At 45.4% G+C, this 22,026-nt stretch overlaps 1 protein-coding gene across 2 annotated transcripts in view; it reads left to right on the top strand.

Annotated features, from left to right (window-relative positions):
* The window catches only part of KIAA1549 (KIAA1549 ortholog), a 138,106-nt gene that overhangs the window by 38,688 nt on the left and 77,392 nt on the right, over positions 1–22,026 (top strand). Inside the window, exons 2-8 of one of the 2 annotated variants that reach the window (XM_049641937.1) lie at positions 5,270–7,954; positions 12,381–12,469; positions 13,563–13,740; positions 15,207–15,337; positions 17,710–17,893; positions 19,123–19,182; positions 20,605–20,753. In XM_049641937.1, coding sequence (XP_049497894.1) covers positions 5,270–7,954; positions 12,381–12,469; positions 13,563–13,740; positions 15,207–15,337; positions 17,710–17,893; positions 19,123–19,182; positions 20,605–20,753 — 3,476 coding nt within the window. Of the gene's footprint in view, positions 1–4,663; positions 7,955–12,380; positions 12,470–13,562; positions 13,741–15,206; positions 15,338–17,709; positions 17,894–19,122; positions 19,183–20,604; positions 20,754–22,026 lie in introns of those variants that run through there. The other variant, XM_049641936.1, reaches the window with a different exon arrangement.

The following is a 22,026-nucleotide window of genomic DNA, read 5'->3' as shown; positions in this document are numbered from 1 at the left end:
TGGGGCTTGGCCAAAAAGAAGAGAGCTTGGCACACGTCACATTTCTTAGAAGTGTTTGTTCCTCTTTTTTACTATCTGGTGAATTTTTCATCTTTTTGACCGCTTTGCTTTCCCTCTTCTGTGTCCTTTGTAAGTAGAGTTGATGGAATTCTAATTTACATCGGATACTTGGGCTCATAAATTAGCCACAAAATGTTGTTTTTCTTCACTTTTTTTTTTTTTTAAGTTTTTTATTTTGAGAAAGAGGGAGAGAGCACACATACAAGCAGGGGAGGGACAGAAAGAGAAAGGGAGAGAAGGAGAGAATCTCAAGCGGGCTCTGTGCTGAAAGCAAAGAGCCTGACTCAGGGCTCTGTCTCGTGAACTGTGAGATCATGACCTGAACTGAAATCAAGAGTCAGGTGCTCAACTCACCGAGACACGCAGGCACCCCTTTTTGTTACTGTTTTATCCTCGCTAGTGTATTTTCAAACATGTTTCTGATTCATTTTAAAAGGGATCTTGCTGTCTATTCAGATCTTATATTTCAAAATAAATCATAGCAGAGTTTTAAAGCACATAAAATGGTCTGTCCTTAGAAAAACCTTAATATCTATGTGCTTCGTAGTTGGATAGAATGTTGATTTTATTACTTCTTAGATTTATAACCATTTAACCTTTATTGTGGAAAAGTAACAGCCTCTACTTACTTCAACAGAGTTGTGGGAAGTATCAGGATTACTTTTACCCATGCTTGGAATGGGATAGGTAAATAGTAAAAGTGCATAGACAAGAAATCCTAGAGCCAGGTTGTAAGGAAGACAACAAATGCCTAACAGTATTGAAATCTCTAATATTATTTTTTATTGTATGATTTATTATTTTTTATTGTTTATTTATTAAAATTTTTTTTAACATTTATTTTTTGAGAGAGAGCACGAGTGGGGAAGGAGCAGAGAGAGAGGGAGACACAGAATCTGAAGCTCTGAGCCATAAGCACAGAGCCCGACGCAGGGCTTGAATCCACGAACCGTGAGATCATGACCCGAGCTGAAGTCGGACGCTCAACCAGCTGAGCTACCCAGGAGCCCCTAATAAATGATAGTCTCATTTTTTATTTTATTTTATTTTATTTTATTTTATTTTATTTTATTTTATTTTATTTTTTTAAATATGAAATTTATTGTCAAACTGGTTTCCATACAACACCCAGTGCTCATCCCAAAAGGTGCCCTCCTCAATACCCATCACCCACCCTCCTCTCCCTCTCACCCCCCATCAACCCTCAGCTTGTTCTCAGTTTTTAAGAGTCTCTTATGCTTTGGCTCTCTCCCTCTCTAACCTCTTTTTTATGTTTTTCTTCCCCTCCCCCATGGACTTCTGTTAAGTTTCTCAGGATCCACCTAAGAGTGAAAACATATGGTATCTGTCTTTCTCTGTATGACTTATTTCGTTTAGCATAACACTCTCCAGTTCCATCCACGTTGCTACAAAGGGCCGTATTTCATTCTTTCTCATTGCCACGTAGTACTCCATTGTGTATATAAACCACAATTTCTTTATCCATTTGTCAGTTGATGGACATTTAGGCTCTTTCCATAATTAGGCTATTGTTGAGAGTGCTGAATAGTCACATTTTTAAAAGTCACATTACATAGAAAGGAGTGTGACCCTTTAAGCAGCTTATATCTGGTGTAAGTTTGTGACATTCACATGCTGGTGGAGCCAGCTAGAAATATTTTATCTAAATAAATAGATGACTAAATATCATTTACTAATTTTAGTGACTACACACAAAATCTGTTCACAGAATTTTGTCTTAGTCTTGATTTCCATTTCTGCCGACGAGTCACAGATATCTCTGAATGCCCTCTCTCAGCTTCTGTGTGATTGTAATAAACTATTTTAATTCTGTAGTACATGTTTTTTAACCTCACAAATTACATAGTAGTAGTGTTGTCCATTTATACCACCAGTATTTGTTTAGATTTAGCCATATCTTTATCATTTATTTGTCCTCTGTTCTTTCTTCTCAGATCTTCCGTCTGGGATAATTACCTTTCCCCTGGAAGTATATCCTTGTTTAGGGAGGTTCCTCTACTGAAGGTCTTCTGTTGGTATTACCACTTTTGGTTTATCTGAAAATGTCCCTAATTTAACAAATAGAAAGTAGTAGTTATTCAAATCTAAGATGTCGGATATTTTCTCTTTGCACTTTCAAGATTTTCCTCATTATCACTTGGCTCCTAGTTCTCTGAAGGGGTTACCTGATGGTGTAATTGCCAGTATTTTTCTCTGGTTCATTTACAGTTTCTCTCTGTCTTTGGTGTTCTGTGGTGTCATCATGTGTGTAGGTGTGAATTTTTACAAAATTCACCTGACTTGGAATTTCTTGGTTTTCTTGAAGGATTCATGTCTCTTACTAATTTTGGACAGTTTTTAGCACTGTTTCTTCAAATACTGTCTCTACCCATCTCCCTCTATTATTTCTTTTAAAAACTTGGATCAAATGTATGTTGGACTGTGTCATTCTATCTTCCATACTTCTTAACTTCTCTTTTTTATATTTCTCACCTTTCTGTTTCTCTGTACTTCCTTCTGCATAGTTTTCAGATCTATCTTCCAGTTCACTAAATCTCTCTTTAGCTATATCTAAATTGCTATGTAAAAAAAAAAAAAATTAATGTTTATTTACTTCAGAGAGAGAGAGAGTGTGAGTGGGGAGTGAAAGAGAGAGAGAGTGAAAGAGAGGGAGGGAGGGAGGGAGAGAGGGAGAGAGAGAGAGAGAGAGAGAGAGAGAGAGAACCCAAAGCAGGCTCTCTGCTGACAGCACAATGCAGGGCTCAGAATCACAAACCGTGAGATTGTGACCTGAGCCAAAGTCAGATACTCAACCAACTAGGCCACCTAGGGGCCCCTCTAAATTGCTATTTTGTATATTGCATATTGAGTTTCAAAATTTTAACTATTAAAATTTTTAAATTTGTTTAATCTCTATACCCAGCGTGGGGCTTGAGCTCTCGACCCTGAGATCAGGAGTTGCATGCTCCTCTGACTCAGTCAGCCGGTGTCTCTTTGTTTTTTCATTTCTAAGTATTCTTTTAATTATTTTTCAAATCTTTCTGGCCATTTTTACAGTCTCTTGCTCCTTACTCATGTTTTCAGTCTCCTCTTTATTATTTTAAGTGGATTAAACATACTTTAAAAAACGTATCCCACATTCCAGTATCTAAAGTCTTTACAGCTCCAACACTATTTCTGTGGGCTTCTCTTGACCTTTTTTCATAGTACCTTATTTCTATACATGTTTTGTAATTTTAAACGTAGCACTTATATTTATTGGAACTCTAGCTGCACGAATACTTTGATGCCTGCTCTGTGAGTGTTCTTCTAGAGATGATTCATGTTAACCTCTGATAGGCGTTGGAGAGTCATGATTCTAAACATACAATTTTTAGGACCACGCAAGTAATAAAGATTCCAAAGTTGGGAGGACATTTTATAAAATATCTACATAAAGTCAAGGTTGAGACAGATATTTTTTCTTACTGTTCTCGGAGAGGTGGCTGTTTTTCTTCCTAATTCACTCTTGCCCGGAGAGTATGGTCCTTCTCAGGTCTCACCTTTTTGGAGATGGTCTTCATTTGTGTTCTTTACCTGTTCAGACCCAACACTCGTCCCTTATTCCCCCGTGTTCTAAGTGTCCCTCTATCTGAGGCTCTCTGGTCCAGTGTCCCTCTCTCCAGTGACTGCAGTGCTTGATGACTACTCCAGCTCCTCCTTTGTTCCTGTGTATGGCACACGTCCCTTATCGCCTTGCAGGCTCATCTAGTCACGTAAAAAGATGTTTTCAGACATTTAGTAAGCATAATTCAGCGTTATGATGTGAGAAGACATCGAGATCTCCAGTCTGCCCTAGTGCCAGGAATAGAACAGAAACAATTTACTTCAAGAAATAAAATAAAAAGGTCAGTTCAAGATTGTCTCTAAACGATTCACACACTCACGTTCTGATAGACTGTTTGGACAAGCAAGAGGAGGGTCTTGTTATGGGTCATGATAGCTGCTCAGTCCTCAGCCTGTGCTTCAGTGGACATACCATGTGCTCTGGGCCTTCATTAGGGGCCTGGGCCAGTACATATCCTGCCTCTCTGTATCCGAATTATAGGTGGAGACACCTCAGCCACGTCCATGATCAAGACAGCTGTCACAAGGGTAAAGAATACGAAAGTTTTGAGAGGAAGATAGGATGTTGTGGGCGCATAACAGAACTTGGTTCTCAGACACCCTTCCTTCCTTCCTTCCTTCCTTCCTTCCTTCCTTCCTTCCTTCAGCACACATGTATTGAGCTCTGACTATATGTCAGTCACTGTGCTAGGCACTGGGAAGGCAGATCAACTGTCCTTGTCTTCAGAAAGCTCGCAGTGTAATGAGCAGACAGTTAATTTCAGTGAGGACTGCTAAGGGATACGACAGATAAGAAGCCTTGGGAGAGGCACTCACTCCACTTTAGAGCATTGAAGGAGGAGGCGGTATCTGTGTTGCATCTGCAGGGCCAGTAGGAATAATCCCGGTGGAGAGCCGGGGAAGGGTATCCTAGGCAGAGGGACAAGAATGTGCAGAATCCCTAAGCCAGAGGGAGTTTGGATGGGCCAGAGCGTAGTCAGGAAGGTGTGAGAGTGGAACAGGGAATGATGGGAGCCGAGCCTGGAGGGAGTCTGGGGCTTTGGTGTGGGTGGCCCTAAACTAGGATCTTTTGAACTCTCTTACCTGTGTAGAGAGTGATGCTTTCAGGGTTCTCGTGTTCATTTCTCTTGAGAGCCGGCTCTTGTGGAAGCAAAGGAATGTGGGCTTGGAATTCAAGGCAGGCTTCTCTTGAGGTTCTCACTCCACCTCTGTCTGGGTGATCATGTAATTGATTTAGTTACTTTCTCTCATCTCTCTTTCTTGTGTGATAAATGAGACAGAATGGACCACACAGCCTCCTAAGACCTCCTCCATTTCCGGTATTCTGTGGTGTCGTTTGAAAGTAAGAGAAAAAATGGCAGGATCTGCTTCCACACAAGCTGAAGTGAAGGTGGTGCTCACATTGATGAATATTTGTGGATATTACCCTGACGGTTGTTCTGGCAATTTCTGGCTCCCAATTAGCTGTTTTACTTCCAACTGTGAATTGCACATATTCGTAGTCGAGTGGATATTTGTTCAATGAATAAATTCTTACATCTGAAACAAAGCGTTAGCAGTATGGCTTTGATTGCAACTAACCCAGCTTTTATTCTCTCTGTAGATGAGCTCTTTCTGGAACAGCACAACCTCTCTTTATCCTCTGTGGAGCTCACGATGAAGAAAAGCACCGTGCACAGCACTGCACATGTGGCCTTAACAGAAACTGCTCCAGGGTCCCAGCAAAGCCCTTCTCTCCAGGTCACGTCATCTCCATCTGCCACTATTTTTGATACAGTCTTTTTAAACCCAGGAACACTGACCCAAAGTATGGCAGATCACAGCATCCTTGTGGCCAATTATGTGTCGATGACGAGCAGTGAGGTGGTCAGAGATGATGATGAAATGGATAACTTTTTGCCGGAAACTCCCTGGGCCACTTCGCGCGTGGTTTCTCCGCTCCAGCATCTCCCGGTCAGCCCGCCAGTGCTGACTCCCTCTTTGCCCATTATTTCTTTCCAGGATGAGCAAATGACGTCAGCCTGGCAAAACACAGTGCCACAGCCAACAACGTATGCCGAAGCCGCCAGTCATTTCAGTGCTTTTTGGTCAGCCTTTTCCACTTCTGAGGGCATACTGCCGCGTCCCAGTAGGAATTTGGTGCTTTATCCTACTGACACTTACGGGCACTCAGCAAGCAGGACTTTGCCGGAGATCGCGGCTTCAGGAACAGAGGATGGAGAAACCCTTCTTTCTGGCTCTCTGGCCGCACAGCCTCCCCTGTCAGGCAGTGGCATCCCTCCACAGGCTTTTCCCTCCTGGGACGAGGTCTCCCCACCTCCGGAGGATGTTCTGGCCACAGGCACGGACAGATACCCCGACATGCCCACGGCTCTGAGTCGCAGTCTAGAAGAAACCATCTTCCCCAGAACAGACCCCGCTGCAAGTCTGGCACAGACAGCCCTTGCCTGTGGCCGCGGCCGTACAAAGTCGGCTTTGTTCTCATCTCTCGCGCTTGTGTCCTTTTCTACTCGGCCAGCGGATGTTTCTCATAACCCCTTTCTTCCCGGCAGTGCCAGGGAAGCGTCAGGGTTGCCTGGCGAGTCAGGGGTCCCGAGGCCCGTGGACGACACTCACGTCCCGAGCCCGGCGGCTTCGTTCAGGCCGTACACGTGGTGCGTGTCCTGCGCCGTGGCGTCGCCTCGGCACGTTGCGTCGCCTCGGCACGTTGCGTCAGCGAGCGTGGTGGAGAAAGACGTCGGATCAGGGGATGGTGCCCTGACGGTGACCACGCTGGGAGTGAGCAGCCTCTCTCCGCCGAGCAGCAGCGTAGCGGACTTCCCTGAATTTGAAGACGATCCCCAGGAATTTAATACACTTTTCCCCTCGCGACCGGTCATTCCGCTTTCTTCTCCATCCGCGGGCATCTCAGGAGCCAGCGTCGGTCTTTCGGCCGACGTGGGTACGGGGAGCGTTGGGACCACTCAAGCGGATCCTTCCCGTGGCCGCCTCTCTGTGCCACTGTCACCTGATACTGCCACTCTGGGCTCCTCCTCTGTCCCCGAAAGCCCGGGAACGCCGTCCGGCGTGACAGCCGTGTTTCCCTCGCTCCTCGGCAGTGTGCTCCCTGACTCGGGCACAGCAAACCCAAACACGCCGTCGCCCGCTAGCGCAGACCAAGGTCCTTTTATGTCTTCTACTCGGGGATCGTCAGTAGAGCCTTCACTCTCCCTCGACTGGGAGCCCGGCAGCTCTTCCCAACATGCCACCGGCCTCGGTCTGGATTCCGCATCCAGTTTTTTCTCAACTCCACCCCTGGAACCCAGCAGTTGGGTGTCCCCATCTTCAGAAACACTTGCCTCTCCGTCTTCAGGGACATCGAGTGATGCGTCGGCCTTCATTGCTCAGGCGTTTTCTTCCTTGGTTGAGACACTCCCGTTGTCCGACTCTGTCGATTTGGAGGCCCCTCCGCTTTCCGTTCCTAATCCCACGAGCTCTGAATTTTCGCAGCTCTGGCCAAGTTCAGACCTCCTTTCAAATACATTCACTTTTCTTCCTGGTTACTCTGAAATGCCCCTACTCTCCAGCTTCCCTTCGGGTTCTCTCAAGGTCTCTGAGGCGTCCACGGTTTCGCTGACCGGTCCCGAATCTCATTTTACCTCAGCCCTCACTGAAACTACCTCCTATCTTGAGTGGTCACTCATTGCCCATGAATCGGCGGTCACCACCCTGGCGCCCTCCAGTTCTGAGCCCACCCTCGACATTTTGACTGTTGGGACTCACTCCGCATCACCTCTGACTGCTTCTCGTACAACCCCCGTTGTCGTGGAGTCTTCCCTCTTTCCAACCCCGCTACCTTCCAGCGACGGTGTCAGTGCTTCGGACGGTCACACGTCGGTCTTCCCCTCTTTCTCCAAAGTCATTCCCGGCACTACGCTCCCGGTCACCGATGTGTACCTGTCGTCAGCCTCCTCATTTGTTTCTGAGGCGAGCCCCTCACCTCTTCCAACAGAGCCAGTCCCCGTGGGCCCGTCGTTCACACCCACAGACTTGCCAGTGCTCGCCTCCACTGATCCGAGCACCCCCACCGCCGGTGCTGCCCCTGGGGATACCGTGGACGGCAGCACCCTGAGCAGCAGAACCGCGAGTCGGAATCCCCACGAGAGCAGCTCTGTGCACCCCCCACCATCCCTTCATCCCGTGCGCACCTCCACTTCTGAAGCAGCGGTTCATAGTCCAGCACTGGTCACCACCAAGCCGCCGTATGTGTGTGATATTACGGTTCCCGATGCCTATCTGATCACAACCGGTAAGGCCCTGTTTCAAGTCACTTCTCTTGGTCGGGGCGATCTCTCTTCGGTGCTTGGATGGAATGTTCCAAGACACGGCATCCTGGGAAAGAGCACGGGCTTCGGGCCCGGAGAGCTCTTGGGCAGTAGCCCTCACTCCTTCGCCTTTCTCCTGTGAGTTCTCTGGACACTTAACGAGTCTCTCTACACCTCGGTTTCCTCCACTATTAAACGAGGACGATCATGGCACGTACTGCATTGGGTTATTAAAGATTTAAATGCATCACTGCATATAAAATACTTAACCTAGCGTTTGGCACGTAAGAAACACCCACAGAGTACTACATGTTCGTTAATAGTAGCAGTAAGAAAAATAAAAGATTTAAACGACCATAGAAACATCTGCTAGGATCTTTGTCTTTGGAACTCATAACCCAGTGCACGTGTAGTTGGTGTCGTGAAAACAAAAACCTTCAGGTGTGGGTCGAACAGTTAGTTGGGCAAATGTGTAAGGGCAGCCGCTGTAATTTCTTCCTCATTTATTATTCTCTTCCTTAAGGGGGCCGCTGTGCTCTTACATGTTCCTGGAAATGTCATTTGGATCCTGAGAATCCAAGAATGAAACAGAGAGCGGCCCCATGTCTGCTGATCTCGGTCCACAGACTTTTATCTCTGCCCCTTGTCCACAGCCTGAGTGATTAGCTTCAAGCAGACGCTTCCCCCGCATCTGCCCCACTGCTGTAGTCGCACGAAATCGGAGAGAACAGGGAAAGGTGGGGTGAGGAAGGAGGAGATCACGTCAGTGAGGTGAACCATGTATCCTCTGCTCATCATGGCGGAGACCCCATCCTCTGAGATGGTGGGAGCAGCTGAAGCCTGTGCTCTCCTAACTCCCTCCCTCTCCCAAACAAGGAAGTATTTGTGAATTCATGTGACAAATAATTATTGAGCACTCAGCATGTGTGAGGTGTCTTTAGAAGGTTTAAGGGTTATCTAGATGAATGACGTGGTTCTGACCTTCAAGAAGTGTAGATTCTAGCAGGGTGGACACGAGCCGTGTTTTCTTGGTGGCTGTGATAAGAATGGTTGAAGCTGTTCAAGAAGAGTTCTAGAAGGGTGGCCCTGGGATGATGAGGGATGGGTTTGGAAGGATGTGAATTGGACTGACATACTCAAGAAGGCTGTCGTCTGGAGATGGAAGAAAGTGTCCTCATGGTGGAGGGTGTGAGCACAGGTGGAGAGGTCAGACAGCCCAAGGAGGTTCAGCTTGGCAGGTAATTAGGCTGTGCAGTGGGAGGAGGAGGTAATTATGCTAGGAAATGAGGTTGGGGCAGGTGATAAACGTTCATCTAGGGGATAACAGTAGTCCCGATGAGAGAGAAGAGTTTCTTATAGACATGATACTTTTTCTGCCTTTCTACAAAACTATTTCATATGGTCCGCTACAAGAAGCTCATTGAAAGAGCTACTGAAAGCTTCTTTATTTCTTGAATTCCATGACATTTATTGATACTTAGAGTTGCAGTGTGTCCTTTCAAATTAAAAAAAAAAAATTGTTTTCAATGTTTATTTTTTGAGAGACAGAGCATGAGGGGAGGAGGGGGAGAGAGAGAGAGGGAGACGTACAGTCCGAAGCAGGCTCCAGGCTCCGAGCTGTCATCACAGAGTCCGGCACAGGGCTCGAACTCATAAACTGTGAGATCGCGACCTGAACCGAAGTCAGACACTTAACTGACTGAGCCACCCAGGCGACCCTCAAATTTTTCTACAAATAATGAGAAATCATTTTAGAAGTATCTCTTAAGGATATCATATATAGAATGGATTAACTTTCATATAGGACATACAGTTAATGGATTTGGCATCCTTTGTTAGGGATTGTATATTTTTTAATAGCCTTTGGGGTAAACTTGACCCACTGTAAATGTACACATCAGCAGTTTTAGTAAATGTGTAGAGTTGTGCATAGGTACCCAGGCTGTTGCATTATGGGTTTTTTGCTACGTTGTATTAAAAAATTTTTTTTTAATGTTTGTTTATTTTTAAGAGAGCACGAGTGGGGAGGGGCAGAGAGAGAAGGAGACACAGAATCGGAAGCAGGCTCCAAGCTCTGAGCTGTCATCACAGAACCAGAGGCGGGGCTCGAACTGGAGGGGCTCGAACTCACGAGTTATGAGCTCATGATCTGAGCCAAAGTCAGACGCTCAATCGACTGAGCCACCCAGGCGCCCCTGCATTGTATTTTTAAATGGAAACAAATGCTATCTTTGACCCATAAGAAGGATCACTTCGTGTAGAATCCTCATTTAGATTTGGCCTTGGTTTCTTTTAGGTAATTACTTAAAAGAGAGAGAGGGTTGGGGTGAGTACTTGTCCTCTCAAAGGGTTCTTTTTATGGAGTTCTGTAGTAAAAGTAAGAACACTGTCGATCCTTAGTGGACTCTTGGGAGAGTACTTGACTGGATGTATCTTCTTCTTTTTTATTTTTTTATTTTTTTGAGTTTATTTATTTTGAAAGAGAGAGAAAGCAAGGGAGGGGCAGACAGAGATGGAGAGAGAGAATCCCAAGCAGGCTCTGTGTTGTCAGTACAGAGCCGGATGAGGGGCTTGAGCTCAGGAACTGGGAGATCATGACCTGAGCTGAAACCAAGAGCCTGGGACTTAACCGACTGTGCGACTCAGGTGCCCCCGACGGCGTGTATCTTTTAAGGGGTGAGGCTGTGCTTCCCACTCAGGACCTGTCAGACCCTGGCCGCCCCTTTTGCCTCTCTTGGCCTAAATTATATCTTTGGAGAAACTGTGAGATATATGTTGCCAATGATCCTTTTCCCCCAAAGACTCCTACACGTATAACCTGATGTTACAGTTTTAGGTCTTACCCAGATTAACCAGAGAAGGTGGAGTTGATCATGGTGGGCCGTGTGGACTATTCAGAGTAATATTTGGATGGTTCTCCCGAGTGATACCTTTATTTATTTAAAAAAATTTTTTTGTTTAATGTTTTTATTTATTTTTGAGACAGAGAGAGACAGAGCATGAGCAGGGGAGGGGCAAAGAGAGAGGGACACACAGAATCCAAGGCAGGCTTCAGGATCTGAGCTGTCAGCACAGAGCCCGACATGGGGCTCGAACTCACAGACTGTGAGACCATGACCTGAGCTGAAGTCGACTGCTTAACTGACGGAGCCACCCAAGTGTCCCCCCCAGTGATACCTTTAGATGGGGCTATGTACGATGTGTGCTTCCTCGTGTCCTCTTTTGGGTTTATCTGTCACTGATTTTCCATTCTGTCTCTACATTCCCCAAGTTCAGCTTTTCAGATCTTTCCTCCCTCCTTCCCTCTCTCCATTCCTCCGTGCCTCCGTCCCTCCCTTCCTTCCTTCTTCCTTTCATTTGCTTTTTTCCTTCCTACTCATTTTTGTCTTTGCCTTTAAAATCAGTGTTGCAGTCTAGTCCTCCTGGAGCCCATGCAGGCCAGGCCAAGCTGGTCATTGGTGTCACTCAGCAAGGCAGTCAGGGGGTCTGGATTTGTTCTCCTGGTCTCATGAACTCTCCTTTCTCCTATCAAAAGTTACTGATCAGTAGAGAAAACAATCAAATGTAACTTAAACGCTTGGGTTTTTTCAAAGAATGAAAGATACAGCATGATTCTGTCTCTAGTTTTAAAAACTTAGACTAGGGAAGAGGGAAACTGAATCATAATTTCAAATGTATTTAGATTCTGCATTATGAGAAGTTAATGGAAGAGGAAAGAAAAAATGGGGAAGAGAAGGGGGAGCAGGACATGTTTCCAAACCCCGAGAAAGAGGCTTACTTATTACAGATTTTAAAATAGAATTTCTTAGATGTGAAAGGAGAGTTAAATATAGCTAGACTGTGTTATAAGAAATATTTTACTTCCTACATAAAATTTTAATACATGGGAATTGTGAACATCTTTTCCCCCATTACTAGTGAAAGCCCTTCACTTCCCGTGTTGAAAAGCTGGGGTAGGAGACCTCGTTTTATAGTGGAAGAGGTCATCTAGTTTTGTTGAGTAACATCTTAAGGCCTTTTAAAATATTCCTGCTGAGCGTTTTTAAAACTTGGTGTTTTACCATTAGGGACATAGCCAAGAGAAAAACCTACTATTTGCCCAGTCGACAATGAGAACTCTGTGTTCTTTGTTCTCTGGCGGGGCCCCAGCTACTGATCCCTGGTCTCAGCCCCTGGGGCAGAGACAGTCGAGGGTTTTCTTAGTGTGGTGAGCACGGTTTACCTGGTAGCCTCAAGATCCGCTGCTGTTCCTCTGTTCTTCCTAGTCTGGGCCTTATTTTAAAAAATGGTTCTGGGCCCTGCTGTCGCAGTTTGGCACAGCATGGGCTCTGCCTTGGGGACCAGAAGTGTGATGCCCACAGTATTCATAATGAAACTGATGTGCATTTGGTGGTCGGCTTTGCCTTGCAGTGCTGGCCCGGAGAGCCGTGCAGGAGTACATCATTACGTCCATCAAAGAGGTGTTGAGGATCCACTTCAACCGTGCTGTGGAGCTCAAGGTGGGTCCCTGTGGCCCTGGAGCCCAGGTTAACGGCACCTCTCCGTCCTAGCACGCGCTTTTCTCTCCCCCCTCCTCCTGTTGGTGAACACTTGCTCCTGCTTTGGCTAGCCATTCAAACGTCACTTTATCGGGGAAGCCCTGATCTCATGTGAGGCCAGGTGTAGTCCACTGGAGAGATGTGTTGGCAGAATTGGAGGAAAAAGTCTCTAAGACCAGAGACAGGGATGATGATGTGATGCTTTTGCGCCCCTCGATTTACATAAAAGGACTTGGATTAGAATTTGAATTAGATGTTAGAATGAGCACATATGCATATATCTGTACACTCAGTGAGATAGATGTAGATTTCCGTACGTTTTACAGTGGCCCCCATGCTCATACCTCCTGTCCTGTGGTGAGGTCAGAGAGCCACGCTGCAGACCTGCACCATCCTGAACAGAGCCACGAGCCACACGTGGTTCCCAAGCACGTGACATTTGGGCTTGTCTGAATCGAGATGCGCTGTCAGTCCAAAATTTACACAGGATTTCAAAGACGGTGAAGAAAGAAACGTAAACTATCTCACCAGTGATTTTTTAGGTTGACCACATGTTGAAATGTCATTTCAGATATATTGGGTGAAGTAAAATTCATTTCACCTGTTCTTTTTATGTTGTTTAATGTGGCTACTAGAAATTTCAAAGCTGAGTTTGTGGCTCATGGATGTCTTTTGGCTAGCACTGCTCAACAGAATAAGGGCTCCTTTATATGTGGATTAAATGCGACAACTTTGAAGTTCACCTTGTAAAATACAACCTGGAATTCTCCATAACTCATTATTCAGTTCATATTATTGGCTGCTCTTCTTTTTTGCTGTCTTTGCTCTTACAATTTTATGCTGTTTTTGAGAAGGTCGGCGGGTCTGTAAAAGGGAAAACTAAAATAAAATTTTGATGACCTTTGCAGCCCTCCCCCTTCATTTAAAGCTCCCCATTTACTTTTCACCTTACTTACTCTGTTATTTTTCTACTTTGTACAACTTCCTTTAATTCTGAGTTACAGTACTCTCAAATTTGATAATTATTGTCTTTTGTATTTTTAAATTTTCATAGGTTTATGAACTGTTCGCTGACTTCACTTTCCTGGTAACATCTGGGCCTTTTGTTTACACGGCGATATCAGTCATAAATGTACTTATAAACAGTAAACTTGTACGTGACCAAACTCCTTTAATCTTGGCTGTGAAACCTTCCTTCCTTGTGCCAGAGTCCAGGTTCCAAGTGCACACGGGTGAGAAAACTGAGCATAGTTGTTTTGATTTGTCAATAAAATGTCACTGTATTTTTTATGTTTTTCAAATATTGGGGGAGGACTTAAAAAAATTTCTTTAAAATTATGGGGGTGGGAGGGAGGGGGAAGTGGGTGATGGGCATTGAGGAGGGCACCTCTTGGGATGAGCACTGGGTGTTGTATGGAAACCAGTTTGACAATAAATTTCATATTAAAAAAAATAAAAAAAACACGTTGTAATTATGGAAAATTTCCAGCAGATGTGAAAGTACACAGAATAGTTGAATGAGCCCCCCATGTATTCCTCATATGGCTTCGGCAAATTTCAACTCCTAAGTCAGTCTTGTTACATCTATGTGCCCTCCTCTCACATTATTTTGAAATGGCACCATGTCATCTCCCTCATAAAGCCCATGCTTCTAAGAGACAAAGACCTTTAAAAAAAAAATTCATGGGGCGCCTGGGTCGCTCAGTCAGTTAAGCATCTGACTTCGGCTCAGGTCATGATCTCGTGGTTCATGGGTTCAAGCCCTGCGTCGGGCTCTGTACTGACAGCTCAGAGCCTGGAGCCTGCTTCGGATTCTGTGTCTCCCTCTGTCTCTGCTCCTCTCCCACGCACGCTTTGTCTCTCTCTCTCTCTTTCAAAAATAAACATTAAAAAATTAAAAAAAAATAAAAGTCATTATATTTTTACGTAAGCTCCATGCCCAGTGTGGGGCTTGAACTCACAACCCTGAGATCAAGAGTTGTGTGCTCTACCGACTGAGCCATCCAGGTGCCCTAAGAGATGAGGACTATTAATACACGCCACACACATCCGCACTTGAAAAATTATCGATGTGTTCCCAGTTTTGTTTCATCTGTCCCCACAGTGTTTTTTTGGAGGAGTTGAGTGTTTTAAAGTAATACCACATATCCTGTCATTTCACCTGTAACTATGTAAGATTTCACATTTCATATTTGGAATGTTTTGGTCGGTTGAATCTTTTGATGCTGATTGTTTTTCCATTAAAAAAAATTTTTTTTAATGTTTTATTCATTTTTGAGACAGAGAGAGACAGAGCATGAATGGGGGAGGGTCAGAGAGAGAGGGAGACACAGAATCTGAAACAGGCTCTAGGCTCTGAGCTGTCAGCACAGAGCCTGACGCAGGGCTCGAACTCACGGACCGCGAGATCATGACCTGAGCCGAAGTTGGATGCTCAACCGACTGAGCCACCCACACGCCCCTGTTTTTCCATTTTAAAATGATACAAGCCACCTTCACATCGTATATATACATATGCTTGGTGCAGAGGCAGCCCTCTTAGGTTTCCGTGCTACCATACCCATCAGTGATACCTCTTAGTACTTCATCCCGTGCTATGGATGTGTTAGTTGAGCTAGATAGTATTTTTCCCATCCTCATTCGTCAATACTAAAGCAACGCCTGGTTCGTGGGCCTGTGATTGCTTTCCTTCTCTCAGTACTTCAGTTTGTGCCTCAGAGTGTGGATACTGGCTTGTGCAGCTTCACCCAGCGCATCGAGAAAGGCCTGATGATAGCTCTTTCAGAAGTGAGCAAACACCACCAGGGGACGCATAACCTCACTGTGCAGGTGAGAATAGCGCGGGATGCAGAACAAGGTGCTTTGTCCTTGGAAGACGAACTAGCTTCACATGTTTCGTTTAGGCCATAATGCACTCTTCCTCATTTCCTCTCTTAGAAGAGGTTCTGTTCACATGAATCAAGGTTGATCTCTTTCCAGGGCCCTGAGTTCACATGGCGTGAGTAGGCTAGGCATATTTGAAGATTATAGAGTAACAGGATAACTAGGGAGCTCAAATGTGGCGAGCTAGAGAGAGATGAGCATATGCCAGAAATTCTAGAATGTTCTAAGAAGGAATGGTATCAACCTAAATGCCTAAATACACTAGCATTTCACTTTGTGGATTACCATGAAATGTAGCACTTCACTCTAAAAACAGAGAATATAGCCACGAATTAAAGAACAGGCTTTGGGGACGCCTGGGTGGCTCAGTCAGTTAAGCAGCTGACATTGGCTCAGGTCATGATCTCATGGTCCTTGAGTTTGAGCTGTGTATTGGGCTCTTTGCTGACAGCTCAGAGCCTGGAGCCTGCTTTGGATTCTGTGTCTCCCTCTTTCTCTGCCCCTCACCAGCTCACACTGTCTCTCTCTCTCTCTCAAAAATAAATAAATGTTAAAAAAAAAAACCCCAGCAAAACAGGCTTTGTATGTATTGTATGGAAACTGCTAATGTTTTTATATTTCTTTGATATTTTTCTCCACATTCTTTTTTCTCTCTTTCTATGGCTTACACATTTTTTACAGGTTATTTATTTATTTTGAGAGAGAGAATGTGTGTAAGAGAGAGAGATTGAAAGAGAGAGGGAATCTCAAGTAGGCTCCACACTGTCAGTGCAGAGCCTGATGCAGGGCTCGAACTCACGAATTGTGAGATCATGACCTGAGCCAAAGTTGGACGCTTAACCAACTGAGCCACCAAGGCCCCTCTACAATTTATATTAAATAGATTTTGGTGTACCTGGATCCACCTTTCATATTTCTTATTTTTTCTTCTATGGTCCATCTCTTTTGAAAATTCCCTATTTTTACAGATTTTCTAAACTTTGTCCCCCGAAGTCATTAATTTCATCTTCAGCTGCATCCATCATGTTTTTCAGTCCCTCTGCTGAATTTTCTTTCAGCTATCCTTTGTTGTTGTTGTTGTTCTTTGCTCCTTTTTCTTTGTGGCTTCTCCTGCAAAGATGCAGGATTACCTTGAATGAAGATGCGCTATCACCTGGAAAAGTCTCTGAGGAGATTACTGAGAATTTGCTAGAAGTTGCCTTCTGGTTCCCAAGTTGTCTCTGTTTTCTCTGCAGCTGTTGTTCTGTGTTGATCTTGTTCCTTCGTGTTCATGCTCCTAGTTTACTGTAAATATTTGGAGACCGTGGGTTGGTCGCCGTTAGAAGTGAAGAAGCAGGTTGTTGATTTTGGCCGCTCTCCCCTTCAGCTGTGGTGTCTGTGTCTGTATCCGCCCTGTCTCCTGCTGGGAGAATTCGCTGGAGCACCGGGTCGGGCAGAGTATGCCACTGCAGGTGGTGGGACAGACTGGGACCCCCGCCTCCCTGTAGGATAAGGATTCCTGGGGATGGAGTGCTTCGGTGTAATTTTCACCGCAGCTCTGCTGCTTTTTTCGTTTTGTTTCCTTCTCTGTCTCTTGTGTGCATTGGGGTTATCGCAGTCTCGCTCCACCTTCTTGTTAGGGTCCAAACCCACAGTCTTTAAGCTTGCTCTGACGGGAAGATCCTTTCTGCCCAGGGAGCGGTTTTTTGGGCCGGTCAGGGTGAAGATGTGGCTGCCGCCAGCTCCTGTGTGTTGGCCTGTGTGTGGCAGTTAGAAAGGAAAGAAGAGGGAGAAAGTCAACTCGACTTCTTGGCACACGGGCTTTGATTAATTGTCCTGATTGTCTCCTCTGGTGACCGTTGCTGCAGAGCTCTCCTGGGGCAGCCAGCTCTTGGCTCCTGGGCTCCAGGCCTGTGTGTGGTTTGGGTCTCAGTTCCCTCAGTTCTGGCTTCTATCATGATGATCCCATCCTCTCTCCATCTTCCAGGAATTTGACAGAATCTCTGATTTTCTTCCATTCTCAGCCCTGTTGTGAGTTTACTCCCCTTTGTTCAGCTCTATTGTTATTTCACTGGGGATTTGGGGTGGGAGGGAGCGGGAGGGACTATAAATACTTGTGTTCAGTGCACCACTCAATGTAAAAAACATTTTCAGTAAACAGAATTTTAAGTATCGCAGACGGGAACCAGGTGGTGAAGCCAGTTCGTTCCTTTGAAAACATTACCTCCTTCAAAAAAAAAAAAAAAAATCAATGAGAGAAATGGTGAGGGAGAAATCACAGGCTTTTAGCCGAATGTTTTGCTTCCTTTTGGAAGCTCATCCCACCTTCCTTCTTTCAGATCTTGAATGTCACCATGGGTGCTTCCAGGCCCGCTCCTCGGCGGGGCCCGGTGAATATCGTCTTTGCGGTCAGAGGCGCGCAGGGGTTTTTGAATGGGACGGAAGTGAGCCAGCTGCTCAGGAACTTGAGCGTGGTGGAGTTCAGTTTCTACCTGGGATACCCAGTGCTCCAGATTGCTGAACGTGAGTACTGCCGTTGCCTGAATCCCTGGGGAAGTGACCACGGATATTTTCATTGCTGGACCTCTTTTTTTCACTTGAAATACTTGGCTGAAATCCAGACTATAAATCAGCTAAAATTGGAGCTTCTCAGAGTCAAGGCAGGGTCCCCAGAGCCCTCCTCACCCCCAGGCCTGGGTGTAGTACTGTCTTTTGAGAGTAACCTGGGCTGTTAAAGATGAGGACAGTTCTGGAAAAGGTGAAGCCCAGAGGCACAGAGAGCAGACCTATGGTTGCCAGGGGTGATGGGTGGGAGGAAAGCTAGACAGCAAGAGAGTAGCAGAAGGCAATTTTGGCGGGGGGCGGGGCTGATGTGCCTGTTCTGTTCTTTATGGTGGCGGTGGTTATGCAAGTTTGTGCGTTTGTCCAAAGCCATAAAACTGTATCCTAAAAAAGAGTAAAATTTACTGCGTGTACATGTAAAACTGAAAAAAAAAAAAAAAAGGAATAATAAACAACACCAAACAATACCTTTCTTCCTGGCTGAAGCAGTTAGGTTCACGGTGCAAATGGAGTGGGGGTGGGGGTGGGGAAAACGTTTACTTCAAAAAAACAGCAGATTCCAGAGTTGAAGTCAGGCAAAAAAAAAACCACATCAAATTCTTTTTCAAAATGGAACAGCCAAATGGTCTAAGGACCTTTCTGTGTTTTAGTGTGCTGTTAATTAAATTAGAAAGAGTAACTTATCAAATGCAAGAGCAGGCAGGGAGAGAATTGTTCTTTACAAATAGCACCTTTCAGTTCTGTGCAGTGCAGGTAGGGATAAAATAATAAGTATGTGGGACAGCCGGGGTGCCCTGGGACTATCCCAGGCAAGCCAGGACATAGGGACCCTGAGTCATTGCTGGGAAAGCCTAGGACCCTGGGGAACACAGTGTGAAAAACCATTGCTCTGGAACTATGAGATTTCAAGGGGACCTTGTGGGCGGGCTCTCTCTCTGAAGCACTGTCCACAGGGTCACTCAAACAAGTCTTCTATTTTTTTCTCTGTGTCTTTCTCCTGGAGACTCTCATGCTCAGAAACTGCATATTGTCTGTGCCTTCACACCAGTCTGGGATCTTGTTCTTCCATATTTTGTGCTCGGTAGTATAGGAAAGTCAGTGTGCTGTGACTTACCGGGTACTCCCTAGACTTACCTTTCTGATGGTTGCAAACCTGCTTTTTACAGATTTCCCTCCTTTTCTTTTTATAGCCTTCCAGTACCCACAGCTCAACTTATCCCAGCTGCTGAAGTCCTCTTGGGTGAGAACAGGTATATTTAACTTACATAATGTTTTGGAAACTGTAAGAATAAAAAAGTCTGTGCGGGCGTATTGAGCACGATACTGCCTTTCTTGTTTCCGAGTCCTAAATTCAGGGCATAATGTACCTTAAATTCCTGGCAAAGAATGAATGAGAAAGGAATTCGGATTCAGCTGTGGGAATGCGCCCCACTGAGTTATGGCACAAAAAGAACTGGCTTTCTTTAAAATCCATACGTCAGGTCCGGGGGAACGTCTATCAAGAATTGACTGTCTTCTGATCCAGAACAGGATGAGGTTCCAAAGCAAGGATTTCTTTTTTTCTAAAAAGCCTTATTTATTTGGTTGTAGGAGGATGAAAGCTTGGTGAGCAAGTAAGAAGCTTTTTTGTTTTGTTTTTGGTTTTTTTTTTTTTTTTTAAGAAGCTTTTTTAAAAGTTGTGTGGGCCTGGGTCAGATATTTATAGCTGTGGCATTGCAGATAAAGGCTTTCTAACTGGGTAATCAAAGTGTAAGAGGTAGTTACACCCTCACTGTGCGCCCAGCATGTGAGCGGCACAGTAAGGAACTGGAAGCATGTACAGTGGTCATGGTCACAACTTATGGGTTCTCGATACCTGCAGACCCTCCTCACTTCACATACAACAGCCCATGTAAAGCCTCTACCTCTTTGATAGTACAGTGGCACCATGTTCCAGATACTTTCCTTTTTATTTTACTTTTTTAGAGAGACAGAGAGCAAGAGACACATAGAGTCTGAAGCAGTCTCCAGGCTCTGAGCTGTCGGCACAGAGCCCAACGCAGGGCTCGAACCCACGAACTGTGACATCATGACCTGAGCTGAAGTCAGACATTTAACGGACTGAGCCACCCAGGCGCCCCTCCAGATAATTTTCAAAGCACTTAAGGGACTTGTCTGTGGTCCTGTCTCAGAGCAGAGTTGAGCCAGTTCTGGTTGAAAAGCACAAGCCTTTTTCTCCTGTAATACGCCGACCAGCCCGTTATCTGTTCGATAATCTTGTTTATGGCAGATGGTTTAAGGCAGGCACCCTTCTCTCTTGGGTCAGTTTACGAGTCTAAGTCTTGAGTCAAGATAACATATGAACTCAGACCATTTCCAGAAGTTTTGAAATAAGTGCAAATAAAATGTTTGGTCTTGTGTGGGAGTTCTTAGCTCCAAAGCTCTTCCACTGCTGAGTTCCTGGGACTTCTGGCCACCAGTTTGTGTAGCGCTTGGAGCTGTAAATGAGACCTCTGAGCAGCCCTTCCTGGCTCCCCGTGACCCTGTCCACGTTCCCTTTTTCTCCTCTTAGTGTCCTCCCTAGGGACTGGCATTCTATAGCAATCCTATGTTAACATCTCCTGCGCACGCACCCGTTTCCTCCGCTGCTAACTTGTTTTGGCGCCTGCATGTGTTTTGTTTTGTAAATGTAGTTCTCCTGGGCGTGGTGGAGAAGCAGCTCCAGAATGAAGTGTTTCAGGCTGAGATGGAACGCAAACTGGCGCAGCTGCTCAGCGAGGTGTCCACCCGGAGGCGGATGTGGAGAAGGGCCACCATCGCTGCCGGGAACAGCATCGTGCAGGTACTCTGAGAAGGCCGGGGGGGGGGGGGGGGGGGGGGGGAGGCACTCGTCTAAAAACACGCTGTATTTTCATGCAAATGGAAAGTGCCGGGAGAAAATCCTCATTTAGACTGGTGGCAGTATCAGGTAGCGGCTGAACGTGGGAGCATTTCAGTTCAACTAGCGTCTAGACAAATAGACCCCGTGGGGAGCAGAGGAAAGGAAGTGTGTCACTGGGTTGCCCTGACATCAGGTGACCTTATTTGCAGAGTAGTTTTTTAATTACCAAAAATGTCCATTTTATGCAGTGGAAGTATTATTAATAGCATCCTCGCTGTAAATCATCCAGTTGGAAGAGACCTTAAGCCATCGGAGAGAGGAGAATTTCGTGCCCTCTCTGCAGGCGCTTCATCCTTCCTGCCTCCTGTCAACCGTGGTTGTTTCGTATTACCCAGTGGTCTTCACTTTTTTTTTTAATTGAAGCAAAATTGATATATACCATTATATTAGTTTCAGGGGTGCAAGATAATGATTGGATATTTGCATACACTCCATCGTGACCGCCACAGTAAGTCTAGGTACCTGCCATCTGTCACCATACGTCTCATTTCGTAAACTAGCAGAAAGGTTATGAATGACAGAACCGAAAAATGATCTGTGAAGAAATTCACATGCTCACAGAGAGTCGGAGGTTCGGGCTGTAATTTATTCCCATCTCAATGTGAATTATGTTATTTTTGGATTTTTTTTTTTTTTTTCTTTTTCGACTGCTGACTTACAGAGCTAGCAAACTGGGATATTTAGAGCCATGGCATTGCAGAGACAGGAAAGTGGGATGAGACCCAGAAGTGCAGGGGCAGAGAGGTGGGTGGTTTGGAGGCAACAGAGAGGAAGGGGCACAGCTGCACCTGGGGTGGGGGATGACGGAGTGGGGGGGTGCCTTGAGCTGACATCATTGTTCTGTCACCCTCTTAGCAAGTTTTGCCCATAAGCACAGTTCTTGATTCCCCTCCCCAGAGTAGTTCCCTTGTCAGGTGCAGTAGAGTATAGAGAAATTTTTAAAAACTAATAAAAAATTGAGAGTAATATTAAATAAGCAGAAAATAAAAAATTAAAATGACATGTAAAAAGCCTTGCCCTATTTAGCAGCTCTGGCTTCATAGAGCTCAAGGTCTTGGTGGAGGTTAACTTATGCACATGAAGCAGTTATAGAGCACCGTTGTAGACTCTGGGTCTGAAGTTCTCTCTTGTCCAGCAAGAGAGCCGATGGAGGATTAAAATGCGAGAGAGGCCA

This window comes from Panthera uncia, chromosome A2 (genome assembly GCF_023721935.1).
Source record: "Panthera uncia isolate 11264 chromosome A2, Puncia_PCG_1.0, whole genome shotgun sequence".
Classification (NCBI taxonomy): Eukaryota; Metazoa; Chordata; class Mammalia; order Carnivora; family Felidae; genus Panthera; species Panthera uncia.
The sequence above is the reverse complement of the archived record's forward strand: the minus strand, read 5'-3'. Positions and strand labels throughout refer to the sequence as shown.